Source organism: Vigna unguiculata, chromosome 11 (assembly GCF_004118075.2).
Source record: "Vigna unguiculata cultivar IT97K-499-35 chromosome 11, ASM411807v1, whole genome shotgun sequence".
NCBI classification, from domain to species: domain Eukaryota; kingdom Viridiplantae; phylum Streptophyta; class Magnoliopsida; order Fabales; family Fabaceae; genus Vigna; species Vigna unguiculata.
Genome location: NC_040289.1, coordinates 40362867 through 40379081, shown reverse-complemented (window position 1 = coordinate 40379081; position 16215 = coordinate 40362867). Strand labels below are relative to the sequence as shown.

The following is a 16215-nucleotide window of genomic DNA, read 5'->3' as shown; positions in this document are numbered from 1 at the left end:
ATAATTACTTTAACATTAATTTCATAAAATTATATATTTATATATTAAATGTACTAATATACTAATGAAAACATACATGTCTATATACATATAAAAAAATAAAAATTATTATTTTTAATTATTATTAAAAGGTAATTACAAAAAATAATTGCAAAATCTGAAAAGTGAAACAAATAATAAAATAATTTAAATTATTAAGGATAAAATTAACACAAAAAATAATTTCGAACAATTATTTTTATTAATAGTTATAGAATATATTTTAAATTAATTATTCATAGAAATAAAAAATTATATGTGTTTTTGATGTAATAAAAATATAAACATACATTTATTGAAAATTTTCCTAGTTGAATAATAATAATAATATATTATTTCGAAACTTCTCATTTACATTAAAACATCTCTACTTTCAAAAGCACCTGATTTATTAAAATCTTGTTAATTTTTTTAGTATTTTTTATACTGTCAGGATGTTAGAAATTATAGTTGTTATGAAAATTAACTATTCTATTACTAGATATAATGTAAAATTTGAGAAGGAAAAAAAAAATGATTGAAATCAGTGAATATTATGGATGAGTTACTTGAATGGAGTTTCCTTTATAGCTTGGAGCATGGCAGAGCAAAACACAAATGGTTGAGACAAAGCTCGATCTGATCTCATGTTTCGGCTCTGACTATGTTTGATTTGGGTATCTAAGGAGAGATTGTGGTGTTATATTGATAAGAGTGTGAGAAGTGGAAGTAACAGAAAACATGAACAACAGTGGTGGAGGGACTTTGATGGGTTTGAGCAATGGTTACTATGGAAGATCGCCATTCACAGTGTCTCAGTGGGAGGAACTGGAGCACCAAGCTTTGATCTTCAAGTACATGCTTGCGGGTCTTCCTGTGCCTCAGAATCTGGTGCTCCCCATTCAGAAGAGCTTCGATTCTATACCACATGCCTTCTTTCATCATCCCACATGTCAGTTTTCCAATCCTGTTTATTTTCTGTATGATGAACTTGTTTCAACAATGCTTACCCTTTTCCATGTGTTAAACAACTCAATTTTTCTGTGTCAAAAGACAATAAGAGATTAGGGTGTTTTTGTTTTTGAGTATTTCTATGTTTTATTATCATAAATGGTGGTGTCATTTATGTGCAGGCAACATCGATGTCTGTTTTTTTCAACCCTAGAGGCTTCACATTGCTATATTTACCCTTTGTTGCTGAATGACTTAAGTGAGCTTATTTACTGTGTGGAAGGATATTCTCTTTACATTTTTGGATTTGATTTTTGCAATTAAACTCACTGACTAGTGACTGCATAGTCAATATAGGGATTTTTTTAACTTTTTATGGATGAAATTATTGAGACACAGATTTGTGATTGCTTTTACTATGATATTGGGTTCAGTTCTGGAGATTTTGAGCCTATTAGCTTTGTAAAATGTGTACCAAAACTTCCATTTTTGTCTTTTTTGTTGCCAAATGAATGTCCCTTGAGTTAGGGGTGTGTTTGGAATGTTGGCAATAAAAAGCTGTGCATGACAAACTTTGCAGTGAGTTATTGTTCCTTCTATGGGAAGAAGGTGGACCCAGAGCCAGGGCGATGTAGGAGGACTGATGGAAAAAAGTGGAGGTGCTCCAAGGAAGCATATCCAGACTCCAAGTACTGTGAGCGCCACATGCACCGTGGCCGCAACCGTTCAAGAAAGCCTGTGGAATCACAAACTATGACTCAATCTTCTTCAACTGTCACAACACTTGATGTCACTGGTGGCAGTGGCAGCAGTAGAACTGTAAACTTCCAAAACCTTCCTGCAAATGCTGTTGGTAATCTCCAGGGTACTGATTCTGGAACTGACCATACCAATTATCATCTAGATTCCATTCCTTATGCCATCCCAAGTAAAGAATACAGGTATATAAATCCTTGTCATATTTTGCATCTGTTGTTTGCATGGAATTTGAAATTGTTTATGCTATAAAGAACAGAATAGAAAATATATCTTCAATTAAGGTCCTATTGCTAGGTATATTCTATGGAACTGCCTTCACTTCTTCAGGTTCTTGAATTTAAATGTTTTAGTCTGAATTTGTGGCAGTGTTTTTTTAAATTAATTTGAGGGTTGGTTTCTGTATGTGGATAGTGACATATTTTTATGGTGGATTTCTAACATTGTACAGAGAGGTGCAGTCATTATGACTAGTTGTTTGAATGCTATACTTCAGAAGTGTCTGTTTCTTTCTGTCTGTTGTCAAAGTAAAAGTCTAGAGCTGTTGGCTACTTTGCTTTGCTTCAGTTCCTGTACTTTTTTTTTCAAATGTTGATGAGGAGATTGTAGTTTTCATTAATCTGAACTCGTACTTTGTTTATTTTCAATTGTTGTTTTATGTTATCTTTTCTAGTCTTGGATGATGCTCAGACACGTGGAGTAGGTACTAGATTTTGGAGACCGACTTTGACGAAAAATGGTTCTTTAGTTGTCTTTTTTTCTAATTTATCATTCTCTTACACTGATTTATTTCTGAAATGCGAAGTGCAGAGTGAGACTGTTTTTAAATAAAATGTTGAGAAACATTTTAGCATGCTAATATGTGGTCTGGTTGTCTGTCTATTGTATCTGTTCTTGTGAGGATGATGAGAAAGGTGTACACGTCATGGACTGAATAATTACTCCTAATTTTGTTTTGAGTAGAAATGATACATTTCTTTCCATGCTGATCAGCACAAGAGTGTATCACTCTTTCTCTTCATGCCCTATTGAATATAGCTGTGTATTTTGTTCTGTTCCTTGCAGCCATATTGCTTTCTTCTTTCTTAAATTGTAAATTACAGATTATAAGACAAAATTATTCCTATTCCTCTTAATGTTTATATGAGATTACAATTAAATATCAAATTGATAACAATTTTCTGATTGTGGCAACCTGGGAATTTGTTCTAAGTTTAAACTTTAGCAGTTTAGTCAAATCTGGTAAGAAAGGAGACTGCAATCAGTCACTCAATGAATCCAAAGATTTTATTGTACCCTGTGAAGTTTTAACTACTAGTACTTTTTCAGAACCTTTGTTTTCTTCTTATGTTTCAAACTAATCCAGCTTAATTAGGATATTATTTGTGTAATTTCATCATATAATAGTGTTGTTTTTCTGTAATTCATTGTTCCTTTAATTTCATTGATTAATAGAAAAATAATGATACGGCTCTTTGCATCATTCTTCAACTTGTCCCTGTTACTAATTTCATGTAACCACCATGGTGATTATTTGTTTGAACAACCAGCTTGCAAATAAGGCACTTTGTTCTATAATGATGACAAGTTTCTGCATAATTTAGTATAGCAATGTCAATATAATTGGTTATCTCTTGAACTGTGGACAATTTTTCTTGAACCAAACAGGTATCTTCAAGGACTTAAATCTGAGGGTGGTGAACATATCTTCTTTTCTGAAGCTTCAGGAAGCAGCAAAGTGCTCCAAATGGAGTCTCAACAGCTGGAAGACACGTGGCCTTTGATGTCTAACAAAGTTGCCTCTTTTTCTACATCAAAATCAAGTAATGATTCCCTGTTGCATAGTGATTACCCCCAAAACTCGTTTTTATCTGGTGAATTTGCATCAGAAGAGCACCTGAAGGAGGAGGGTCAGTGTCTTCGACCTTTCTTCAACGAATGGCCAAAAAACAGAGATTCATGGTCTGGTCTGGAAGATGAGAGATCTAACCAAGCAGCTTTCTCCACAACTCAACTTTCAATATCCATTCCCATGTCTTCTGATATCTCTGCAACCAGCTCTCAGTCTCCACATGGTGAGAATGAGATTCAATTTCGGTAAAGATTTAGCTTCTAAACATGGATTAGCTGTTCTTGTAATTATACTGTTGCAGATAATTAAAAGCAGTCTTTGAAATGTTAATGAAAGGATCTAATAATGTCTGTCTTATTTGATGGTGGATACTTGTTGAACCTTGGAATGTTATTGGCTTTGTATCTGATGAATGAACTACCATGAATACCTCGTACTGAATGTTTTATGCTGAATAAAGTTATTGGTTTGAAATGTTTTCTTCTTCCTTTTTGTTGTGTTTTTGGCACTTGTTGTATAAAGAATAAACACCACTATTCAAACACACTGTTAGATTGTGTATTATGTGGATGCCCAAATGAGTTTGTTCTCCGAAAACTTTATTGAATAAATGAAAATATTTCATACAATTACCGATGTCAACATTTATACAAAGGTTAAATATATTTTTGGTCCCTAATGAATTTTGAAATTAGTCCATTTTGAAACTTTGGATTAATTTAGTCATTCATTTATCAAAATACGTGAATTTAGTCATTTTAATCAAATTTTGTAAAGTTTATTTGATATTTTAAGTGTGTTTTATAATAATATTTGACTTAACATTAAAACAAAAATGTGTCAACAGTATAAATAACTCAAATACAATTCAAAATATATACGAAACATCAAATAAACTTAATAAAATTTGATTAAAAAGATCACATATTTCGAAAGATAAAAGATTAAATTAGTTCAAAATTTTGAAATAGACTAATTACAAAATTCACTGAAAATTAAGATATCAAAAACATATTTAACCCTTTATATAATAACAAAATCCAATATGCAGCATTGCAACCAAACTTAAATGATGTCATTCCAACACAACAATGTAAGCAAGAAAGAAAATCGTTAAAACTGTGAAATGTAACCAAGTTTCAATTATGTCATAAGAAAACAACAACTTACGAAACAAAAATGTTAAAAAGCAAGAAGTTGAGGTTTTTTTCTTCCTGCACCACTACAATTTCTTTACGTACCACTTCACAATTTTAAAATAATCATTTTGCCTTCTGTTGTAAAAGTCATTTTTCGAATTATATATTCTAAAAACTGTTCAAAATTAACTTTCCGAAAATTTTAAAATAAGATTTTGAGAATAGAATAAAGGAGATTTTGGAACAGAATTTACAAAATGCATAAAATGTATATTGTAATAAGTTTTCGAAATAAGATTTCTATATCAAACTTTTGAGAATGCATATCATGTTATATAATGTTTTATAGAATAAGTTTTCCGAAATATCCCTACATAAAATAAGTTCTGAAAAAAAAAAAACTCTTCAGAATACATCGAATACATTTAAGAAAAAAATTTCTAGAAAAAGATTTTCGGAATAATATTTTTTGTATTTTTTTTCTTCTTTTTCTTCTACAATAGCAGTAATGATGATGAAAGCAACGGTGAGGATGAAAATAACAGCAGTGGTAGTGTGGTGTAATAATCAATAATATTCGAGTCTTGTCATCTTATCGTGGGGTTTAATTAGTAATTGCGGGTTGCGGATAGAATAGCCTCACTTTGGATCCTTGGAATGTGTAAAGTGACGCCCATTCAGCAAAAACAATCACATCGAAAAATTGAAAAAAAAAAACGCTCAAATATTATAGATCAATTTTTTAAAATGCGAGATTCAACGTAGAAATATTTTAGGACTAAAAATTTTCACTTACAAGCACATCATAAAGGGTCACATTTATTAATTATTCTATCAGTTTCTATATCTTTTTTATTTTAAATTATCTCTTCCAAGTTTTAAAAGAAATTTTATACATATATGTATATTACCCGCCTCAAAAGTTTTTGCACAAATCTTTAATAAATTAACATAATTTTATTCATTAAATAATGTGATAATAAAGTAAATTTCTATCGTAGACTACGAAAAAATAAAAAATATAAACTCGAATTTAAATTATTAATATTAAATTAAAATGTAGTGTTATTTTATTCGGCAACGAGGATGTCACGTAGTAATTAAATTATACATTCATCTACAAATGAATTCGTTTATCTAATCAGTAAAATAAGAAATCAATGAAAATAGAAATTAACAAGGAGTGGAAATGTATGGAGATGAAAATGCAGTTGAGCTTAGCGTTAATCTGGTGAAGAAGCAGTGGAAATGGAAAAGTAGAAGGTGATTACACTAAACTTGCTTAAAAGGGTTGTTGTTGTTGTTGTTGATGAATTGCAAGCAAAGCATATTGTTCTTGTTGTTGTTGGATTAGTGGATCTGATCTGAGGGAGTGATGGTGGTTGTTGATTCGATTGAGAAGAGGGAGTGATTGTTCCGAATTGGGTGGTTGAGTTTGATTACAGAGAAGAAGATGAGTTGGGGAAGGGGAATTTTGGAAGGGGTGACGGTGGTGGGGTCTCTGTGTTCACTGGGTTGGGCGGGTTTATGGTTCTTGAATCGTCGCCTCTACAAAGAGTATGAAGAGAAACGCGTTCTTGTCCAAATCATCTTCAGCGTGGTCTTTGCCTTCTCCTGCAATCTTCTTCAGCTCGTCATCTTCGAAATCATTCCCGTTCTATCCAAAGAGTGACTAACCTAACCCTAGCATTAAGTTAAATCTTGCTGATATCAATTCAATACCAATCTCATCGATTTAGGTTTTCTTGCGCTGTGGATTTGCAGGGCAAGAGTGGTGAACTGGAAGATCGACTTGTTCTGTTTGATCCTGTTGCTGGTCTTCCTTCTCCCGTATTACCACTGTTACTTGATGCTCAAAAACAATGGCGTCAGAACCGAGAGGGCTGCGCTTGTTGCAATTCTATTCTTGTTCGCTTTTCTTTATGTCTTTTGGCGCATGGGCATTCACTTTCCTATGCCATCTCCTGATAAAGGTACTGTTGCCACAAACCTTCTTACAATTTTTGTGCCATATGATAGTGATGTGTTTGGTTAGTAAAGTATAATCACCTGATAAAGGGGAACTAGGAAGGAAGTACTGCTAGTGGTTTATGTAGTTTGTAAAGTGCAATTACCTCTCGGCTGATTGATTGCTATAATTGACACTGCGGTTATAGAATATGGATGATCCTCGTGTTTGTTTATTTTTTAAGGGTTCTAGTTTGTTCGTTCCTCGTGTTTCAGGCTTCTTTACGATGCCTCAACTGGTGAGTAGAATTGGGGTCATCGGTGTTACTGTCATGGCTGTTCTATCTGGTTTTGGTGCTGTAAACCTTCCATACAGTTATTTGTCACTTTTCATCAGAGAGATCGAGGAGACGGAAATCAAGGCCTTGGAAAGACAGCTGATGCAATCAATTGAGACTTGTGTTTTAAAGAAAAAGAAAATTATTCTTTGTCAGATGGAGATGGAGCAGAAGCAAGAATCTGACGAGGTTACATTTTTATCTTTTTTCTTTTCAGCGTGTTCTTGATTTTGGATGGGTTTCTTTAATTTTTCCTTTTTTGCTGCATATAAAGGTTAGTTTGTTGAGGCATAATGTCGTTATCATTTTTAATTTGTCATTTTCTTTCATACCCTGTAATTGCTTCATCTCAACTTGTTTGATGCAGAAGTTAAATGCTAGATCTTTAATTAAACGAATTGTTGGTACGGTTGTTCGAACTGTCCAAGAGGATCAAAAGGAGCAAGGTCAGTTTTCTTTTACTCGTAAAAAGTCCATTTTCGAAGCTTCCACTTTTGAAGTATAAATTCTGGGGGACCAAAGTGTTAAGAATTATATGATCAATAAAGTAAGTTAAAGCTGTTTACAGAAATAAGGTAGAGAGGCTGAAAAGCATCTGTGTTTTTGAAAATTACACAATGAGGTTGAACTTATGCAGTTATTATATTGTGTGCATGGTTGGAGATGAATCATTGAGATTTCAAGGATAATCTCTTACCAACCTTTGCAAATTCTTTGAGGAAAGAGTTTATAGTTTCTTCGTGGTTCTTTTCTGGTGGCCATTTTATGGGGATCTCCACATTAGATATGTAGAGAAATGGAATGCCCTTTTCTTTACATCCTTATGATAATGTGTTGAATTCTCATTGGAACTTGGAAGCAAAATTTGCTTTTCTAAATGAAATTCTTATTTTATTGGAATACTTATTTTGAATTTATATCCTTGATAGTGGTATTTCTAATTGACTAATCTTTTTTTTTTTTCCTGTAATTATGCTAGAGATATTTAATTACACATTTTAAACTATTCTTGTCAAATTTATAGATATTAAAGGCTTCGAAGCAGAAGTTCTGGCTTTGGAAGAGCTTTCAAAGCAATTGTTCTTGGAGATCTATGAGCTTCGTCAAGCAAAGGTTTACCATTCGTTGGATTACCCTTACTTTTTAGAATTGTTCATGTTAATTTCCACTCATTATATCAATTCTCACATTATAAGACCAGATGGCATTAGAGTAAATTTCACAGCTCTCTAGTATCAATCCTTGCATTATTACGTTTCAAAACCCAAGTTTGTGAGAGCTGGTTAGAGTTATTAATGAAGCCATCATGTCTCCTTGTTTTAAGAGTGTGGCATTGTCCTTTAGGAAAACTGAAAAGCAGTGTGACCAGCTTGTTTTTAAAGTACGTATGTTATAGCGAATGATAAAATTGTGTGAATTGTAAAAAATTGGACCTCTTTATCTATAAAAATATAGTGTGATTGAATAATGTCATACTTATATTTTCTCCTTTTATCTGATTATTGGGGAAAACTGGTATCTTTCAGGAAGCTGCTGCTTATTCTCGAACTTGGAGAGGACACATGCAGAATCTACTTGGCTATGCTTGTTCTGCATATTGTGTGTATAAAATGATCAAGGTATTATGATGTCAGGAATCATTATCTATAGCTACAATTAGTCTTTCATAGTAAATCTAATGTTGTAAATTGTAATTGGTGAATTAGAGCTGTCTTTAAGGTATAGATCGTTTGCAAGAATTGCATGATAGATCTGAGAATCAAATCTATTTATTGAATGTGTTACTTACACTAATCGATCATTTATTTGATAACAACATTCTCCAAGTAAATTGCTAATTATATTAGGATGATGACTCATTAAATCTTTTAGACCAAATAAAGCTCGTGAAGTGCGACTGCTAAAATTGCCAAAATATTCCAAGGGCTGAAAATGTGAAAATAGAATACCATCTTAGTCAAGTCCCATAACTAAAATTCGGATAAGACACAAATTGCATGCCAGAAGTTTGACCTGTATTTTACACTTGGTAACTTTATTTTGTTTCCTCAGCCTCTCTCAATTTTAGTGCGTGTCAAACTGTTAAATGTGTAGTTAGACTTAATACAGAGCTTCCTACATGTGTCACATGGGATGGGTAATATCTTAAATATGAACTTTATTGAGTAAATTTACAAACTATCTAAACTACAAGGAAATTTTCCGCAAGGGCTTCTCTGTTAAATCTACCCCACTCTCCATTTATCAGTTTCACATTTTGCCAACATTTCGGGAGTCATATGTACTTTATCTAAAAATGTCAGATATATTTAATAATACCTGAATTAAAGATGTATTTGTCACAGCTTTGTAATGAAATATGACATTCTAATTACTGTATTTAGGGATCTCAGCAGCTTAAATTGCCTTTTGCGTTTAACATTGGAATTGCGGGAGTTTGGCAAATTTAGGAAATATTACTTGTCCTATCTCTATGTTATTATATTTTTAATTTAATTCAAACAATAATAGCAGTTGTAAATGGTAAGTAATTTGAAGTATTATAGGAAACGGCTGTTTACATTTTTTTTGGAGGATCAGCCTATATAGTAGTGTTTCTAGATCATTTATCTCTTCTTGCAAGCAATATGTAACTAGGGAATTATGGTAAAAAAAATTCTCTCATCAGTTATTGTAGCGCACCATGCAGTTAATTACAACTTGTATTGCTTCTCTCTATGATGGCATATTCCCGTTTTGTAAAGTACAAATGAGACTGACATAATATATGATACTTTTTTGTAATGGCATCTGTCTGATTGTAATTTCAGTAATAATATTTTCTCATTTCTGTAGCAAATGGGATATCTTATTGTTTCTTAACTGTATATAATATGGCTAACTTGGTAATTTCCTTTTGACAGTCGTTGCAAAGTGTTGTTTTCAAACAGGTAAATTGTATTTCTCAGCAACTCTTCAATTTGATCATATGTTTCACTATTAAAGATTTCATGATATAAAATTACCTCTTCCTAGCTTTTTCGCTGACTCTTGTATTGTTAATGTGTTTCTATGACAGGATGGTTCGGTTGATCCCGTGACAAGGATAATTAGTATATTCCTTCAGTTCTTTGATATAGGAATAAATGCGGCCATGTTATCACAGGTTAGAGTCCATTTGTTTGCCATTGCTTTCTAGAATTAAATGTTTTTCTTATTTTGTAAATGTTATTTGTACTGAGGTCATCGAGACGGGCTTGTTCTAGTTATACTGCATGCATTTGTCCTACAACCATTACGATACTCATAATATTGAGAGTCTGATTGATTACAGTTAAGTTTGAGCACCCCATTTACTCTGGCTTGACATCTCTTAAATCTTAACAATAAAATAGCTTAAAGTTTCTAGGAAAAGCTGCTTACTAAATTCCTATTTTGTTATAAACTTCAAGAGTTAGCTTGGGAGTTTAGACTTCTTTATTATTGCTATTTTTTAGTCTGATAACTTTCTCTGTCTACATTTGTTTGATCGTCCCTCTAATCAGTAATCATATTGAGATCACCACTGACACTTTAGATGATGAAGCAGAAATAAAGTATGGACTTGTTGAGAAATAGGATATTCATCAGTCAAAATATGCTTTGACTTATAAGCCTTTGTGTGTGCAAGTACCTCATAATTCTTGTTCGTAATTTATTGTCATTCACTACTACCTTAATTGGGTTAGTTGAATTGAATGCATTCTGATCAGATCCTATTTTATTTATTTTCTGTTTCTTTATTTGGATTTTCCAATAAAAGTTCACTTGTCGGTAAGTTTTTTGCTAATTGTAATAAAAATTACGAAGTACTTAGCTGGTATTTAATGGTTTGATGCATCTCTGTTTTTCAACATTTTCTGCATTTTCTTTTTTGCAGTACATCTCCTTGTTATTCATTGGAATGTTGGTTGTGATATCAGTCCGTGGATTCTTAACAAATCTGATGAAGGTATTCCTGCTACTTTCAGTTGCAAATTATTTCTATTTTATGTTGCTTGGGTTAGTTATATTAGTATGTTTGACTGTTAAACAGTCTATTGAAGAGTATTGTTTGTAAAATCGCAATCTGCTTTCACCCTCTTTTGTTGGGTCAGTTGAGCCATCGAGGAAAGAACTAACAATTTCATTAAAAGGAAGCTAAGCTAATATTGTGTATGGTAGCAATGTGGCTTTCCAGCCCAAACACAAATGGAAATTTGTAAGGCTGGTTTTTTCTTACAATCTAGGATGATCTATTTAAGAATCAAAATGCCATAGAAGAATAAGCAATTTGTATTGTCGATTTATTATTATAAAGCCTAACTTTCATTTTTGGGGTTCCATGCAGTTCTTTTTTGCTGTTTCAAGAGTTGGAAGTGGATCTTCAAGCAATGTAGTTCTGTTTTTGTCTGAGATCATGGGAATGTACTTTGTTTCTTCTATTCTTTTAATCAGAAAAAGCTTAGCAACTGAATACAGGTACAAGTCGTAATTTGTGCATTAATTATTTTTAAATTATAGAAACCTATCCAGTTTAATAAGAATTATGGACTTTTAAATATTATTTACCTGTGGATGGAGATATAACAACACATTATTAGTGGAAGAAAGTGGCAATGAAACCAATAGTTTGGTGAGTAATAGAGAGTTTTCTTTTATAAAATAGAAAACTTGTCAGAAAAATAAAAAGTGAGAGAACGATGACAGTTTTGATATGACTTTTTTCTAATACCAAAAACTCCCCGAGGATTCCTGCCATCATCGTAATAATGCAAGAAACGGATAGGAGAAATGAAAATGGAAGAAATGAACAGCATCGGTAGTCATATTGGTATCTATACAATCAGCAGACTAGTTTTCATGGTTTAAAACTAATTTCGTACTAGTTGCCGTATAAAATATGGGCCTAACATCTTCATTGATGCAAATTTGGCATGCTTGAACATAATCATTTTTCATCAAACTTCAATGGATGATCAAGCATTTATCTTAACTATGTCTAATCCAAATCTTTTGGCAGGATTATTATAACAGAGGTATTGGGTGGTGATATCCAGTTTGACTTTTATCACCGATGGTTTGATGCAATTTTTGTGGCTAGTGCATTCCTTTCACTGCTTTTACTTTCTGCGCATTATACATCTCGCCAAATTGACAAACATCCAATTGATTGTGAGTTCAATTCTGCCACTTAAATCTGAATTAATCTTCTTTCAGGCATTATGATAAATAGTTCTACTAACTTGATATTTGAATTGCTTACCATATTCTCTGTTTATTTCAATGCAGAACTGGAAACACACTCCCTAGATGCATGTATAGTTTCTAATGCCACGGAAGGTTTGATGTCACGCCAATGAACAATACAAGTTTAAATCTTCCTGATGGATGCATTTGAATTTATTTGATAGGTGACAGAGGTCGTTCATTATTTTTATTTGCCAGTGAATAGCTTATCAGAAGATGTGATGCTGGAGCAAATCACCAGTGAGAAGGTTGATATTGTATTAGTTATATCTATATATATGCATGCGACCAAATCTTTTAGAATACCCATTTTTTGGATGATTTTCTATGGAAAGTGAAAATTTCTGAACATTGTTGGGCAATATGTTCAATGTAGATTTGCTTATGCTTTCGAAAGTATAGAATGAATTGGATGTGAATAGTTTTTGCCCTTGGATTTTGGTACCATGGATCTAAAGAACAGTTCCATAATTTTATTGGTAAGTAGTAGTTTTGGATTAGCAGTGGTGGAAATTCCCACTCAAATGCTCTCTGTTGACTGTAAAGTTCTTCTGAAACATTTTAATATGGTATAATCATGAGGTGATAATATAAGGAATACTGTTTATGTGTGATATGCAATGAAAGGCACCATACAAAAGAATGATTGGATCTAATGTTCATCGGTGCATGATCTAGATTTTTTTTCCTCGTATATGATTGATAACAGAAATCAAGTTGGGATAGTAGTGTGTTTGGCAAGAAAAGGAATCATAAGCAGTTTTATGTTATCATTCTACATTACTCTCATTTTTACTTAAAGAACCTGATTTTATTCTGCAGTGTTCGTAATTTTACTTAATGAATGTGATTTTATTCTGCATTGCTCGAAATATCTCTGCCCAGTAAAAAAGAGGGAAATTTATTCACTTGTGTTTGAACAATGTAAGAAATTAAAAATATCTAATAATTGAATTGAATTGAATTCTTTTTATTTCTTAAATAATTAGTTTAAATGAAGTAATTGAAATATTTTAAATTTTTTGTTTAGATAAAACAATTTAATTTTTATTTTTGGCAAACTTAACTTTAATTTTGAGTTTAATTAAGTTAGTTCGACTTTTAATTTCTACGAAGTCTTGATTTTTTGTTCAAGTCGACTTTTAGTTTGACATGATTCAACTTGATTTTTGACATGATTTAACTCGATCTTTGGCTTAATTTGACTTTACTTTTGTTTCGGTCTGGCTTAATCTTTTAACTTGATCCAGCTTGATCTTTAGACCGACACGACATGACTTGACCTTTGGTATAAATTGATTTGTCTCGATCTTTTGTCTATCTTGACTCGACTTTTTGAATCCGTAATTTTTTTTTTCTAACCAATGAGCAATTTCACAAAATAGGAAATTTCAATTTCTTTCTTTTATGAGTGTATATTACATTCTACTATTTTAATTATTTAAAATATTTTTTTAAAATCCATAAATTTTAAATTTTCTTAATTTCCTCGTCCAAATGCCATTTTCCTTAAAATAATTTTAAATCCTCTAAATAAATAAGAGTTACTCTTTTGAACTGTGTCGTCCTAAAATAATTACACACCTTTATAGAATAATTACTTAATGTTTGGATTTCAATTCATTTCTTTCAAAAACTACTTTTTATATTAAAAAAATATAAGTACTTTTACGTATTACCTTTAGACGGGCATTCAAATGATATCGAAAGAAATTATTTGCTAAAATAAAATAAAAAAAATAGTATATATCAACATAAGTTGCAATAACTAGTGTTAAAAGATATAGGAAACCTTTAAAAAACAAAATAGTATTTAACTACAACTAGTGAGTATTTTTAATGTTTTTAAAACAAATAGACATAATGATTTACACATTTGATGTAACATCAAGACACAAGTGGATTTTATTCAAAACTCAATAAGTAGTAATTCATAAGGAAACTGACCTCGAAATGAATAGATAGTTAACAGATATCAACATTTAACAGTAATTGTTAACCTATGTGACAATAAGACAAGAAGAACATTAAAAACTGTCTGATTGTTGATAGCAATAAAACAAAATTAAATGGAGAAAAGTCATAGAAGCTAATAAATTAATCGATTGTAAGTTTTGAAAACCTTTCTATTTAGATAGAATTCAATGAAGTCATAGTCTTCTACATTATTATGTCACAACACAAAAATACAATTTTCATCTAAGATATTTAACAAAGTAAGTTGTGATCAATTTATGTATTAATAATGATATGTATTTCTCACTGCAATATTTTTATGTAACATTAAGTTATTTTTTCATTTTAACTAATCATGTAATAAAATAAAATAAAAATATTTTGTCATTTAATGTAATAATTACTTTTTGTTAAGGTTTCATAAATAAATATGAAGATAAACATTACTAGATAAACATTATGGAAGACATTCAGCTAAGAAAAATATTTAATGGGGAAAATATGACGTGAGAACAGTGTTTGAATAATTATTAACATAAGAAAAAAAAAAGATATGAATATTTGAGAACACCATATAGAGATTAATTAGATTGAAATATTAAAGTAATTGCTGAGGATAAAACTGTAACATGGAGATGAGAATGCTTAGCAACACGGCAATCAAATTTCTAACGCAAATGTGAGAAGAAACTTTTTCATTTGATGTGAGTCTCACCAACTTTTGGAACCTTTCTTTCTGATTTGTGATGAAATCATGTTGAACAAGTTTTCTATATATGGATACAAAGTATTTATTGATTTTTATTATTGAAGAATATGATTAACGTTTTCAATACATTTTTTTTATTCCAGTAAGATTATGATTTATAACATTTAAATACAAAACTTTATTTGAAGATAAGAAATTTAATTTCACTTAAATTGTTTTGCTTGTTTTTTAATACAGAAGAGTACAAGGAGTTACAAGTTGAAGAGTCCATTGTCTAAAAAATTAAAGGTTATTTAATAAACATATAAATATTAAAATTCATAATTCCATTTTATAAACCATTGAAGAATATACAATAAAAAGCATATTTACATAAAAGACTAGTTAAATCTATTTTTAAGTGCTTTGTATCTCAGTGAAAATTATCAATTTCAAATGTATTTTTGTCCATTTTTTTTCTAATTTTTCTCTTTAATAACCAACTTGTTAAATTCAAATAATTATTCATAATACAAAATTTATTTTCTAATTTCACCATTTTAATAATTACTTTTTTGTAATTTAAATAATTATTTACAATTCAAAATTAAATAAATATAATTTTGTAATGAGATGTTTCTTAATATAAATATAATTAATTTTAAAAGAATAATACCACCATAGAAAAACATAAAGAATAAAGATAAACCACACTAAAATATTTTACATAGAAAAAATTACAATCAACTTTATAAAATAATTAGAAAAACAAAAGTATTTAAATTATAAAATAATAAAGTATTTCAATATAAAATAATTAAACATGTTATTTAGATTAGTGGACACACATATACGTTAATGCACTTCATTCTTAATTCATTATTTTAATAATTATTAATTTATAAAATTATTTATATAAAAAATAATTGTAAACAAAATATTATAATAAATATAAATTTAGAATTAGTTTCTCTTCAAAACTTTTGACCAATTTAGTCATTTATATTTAAAAATGAGTGAATTTAGTACTTTAACCAAATTTTGTTAAGTTTATCTGATGTTTCAAGCGCATTTGATGATAATAGTTGAATTGTTTACACCGTTTGACACATTTTTGCTTCAATGTTAACTCAAATATTATAATAAAATGCGTTTAAAATGTCAAATAAACTTAACAAATTTTGATAAGAATTACTAAATTAACACATTTATAAAAGTGAATGACTAAATTGATATAAAATTTCGAAATGAAACTAATTCTAAAATTAATTCAAACTTAAAGAAACAAAAACATATTTAATTCTAAATAATTCTAAAGACAGA

At 30.4% G+C, this 16215-nt stretch overlaps 2 protein-coding genes across 3 annotated transcripts; both read left to right on the top strand.

Annotated features, from left to right (window-relative positions):
- Positions 1-561: 561 nt before the first annotated feature.
- LOC114168673 (growth-regulating factor 4-like) lies at positions 562-4051 on the top strand. The gene is made up of 3 exons (XM_028053574.1): positions 562-970; positions 1550-1910; positions 3394-4051. Exons 1-3 carry the CDS (start codon positions 760-762, stop codon positions 3824-3826), a joined length of 1005 nt encoding a protein of 334 aa, XP_027909375.1. The 5' UTR covers positions 562-759; the 3' UTR covers positions 3827-4051.
- A 1793-nt stretch (positions 4052-5844) lies between these two features.
- LOC114169883 (GPCR-type G protein 2-like) lies at positions 5845-12842 on the top strand. Of its 2 annotated transcripts, none has more exons than XM_028055263.1 (12): positions 5845-6384; positions 6481-6689; positions 6940-7190; positions 7372-7447; positions 8026-8114; positions 8528-8620; positions 9905-9931; positions 10060-10146; positions 10900-10971; positions 11350-11480; positions 12022-12173; positions 12291-12842. In XM_028055263.1, coding segments are annotated over exons 1-12 (1404 nt in total). In that variant the 5' UTR covers positions 5845-6169; the 3' UTR covers positions 12293-12842. The 2 variants fall into 2 exon arrangements, with proteins under 2 accessions (XP_027911064.1, XP_027911063.1); XM_028055262.1 differs by having other exon boundaries at positions 5846-6384; positions 7369-7447.
- The last annotated feature ends 3373 nt before the right edge of the window (positions 12843-16215 follow it).

Bases quoted from the DNA above. Each gene is read 5' to 3' on its own strand.
- LOC114168673 (XM_028053574.1), top strand. From the start codon at position 760: ATGAACAACAGTGGTGGAGGGACTTTGATGGGTTTGAGCAATGGTTAC. The intron at 971-1,549 runs GTCAGTTTTCCA...CAAACTTTGCAG, and splicing joins CTTCTTTCATCATCCCACAT to TGAGTTATTGTTCCTTCTAT. The intron at 1,911-3,393 runs GTATATAAATCC...TGAACCAAACAG, and splicing joins ATCCCAAGTAAAGAATACAG to GTATCTTCAAGGACTTAAAT.
- LOC114169883 (XM_028055262.1), top strand. From the start codon at position 6,170: ATGAGTTGGGGAAGGGGAATTTTGGAAGGGGTGACGGTGGTGGGGTCT. The intron at 6,385-6,480 runs GTGACTAACCTA...GTGGATTTGCAG, and splicing joins ATTCCCGTTCTATCCAAAGA to GGCAAGAGTGGTGAACTGGA. The intron at 10,972-11,349 runs GTATTCCTGCTA...GGTTCCATGCAG, and splicing joins TCTTAACAAATCTGATGAAG to TTCTTTTTTGCTGTTTCAAG.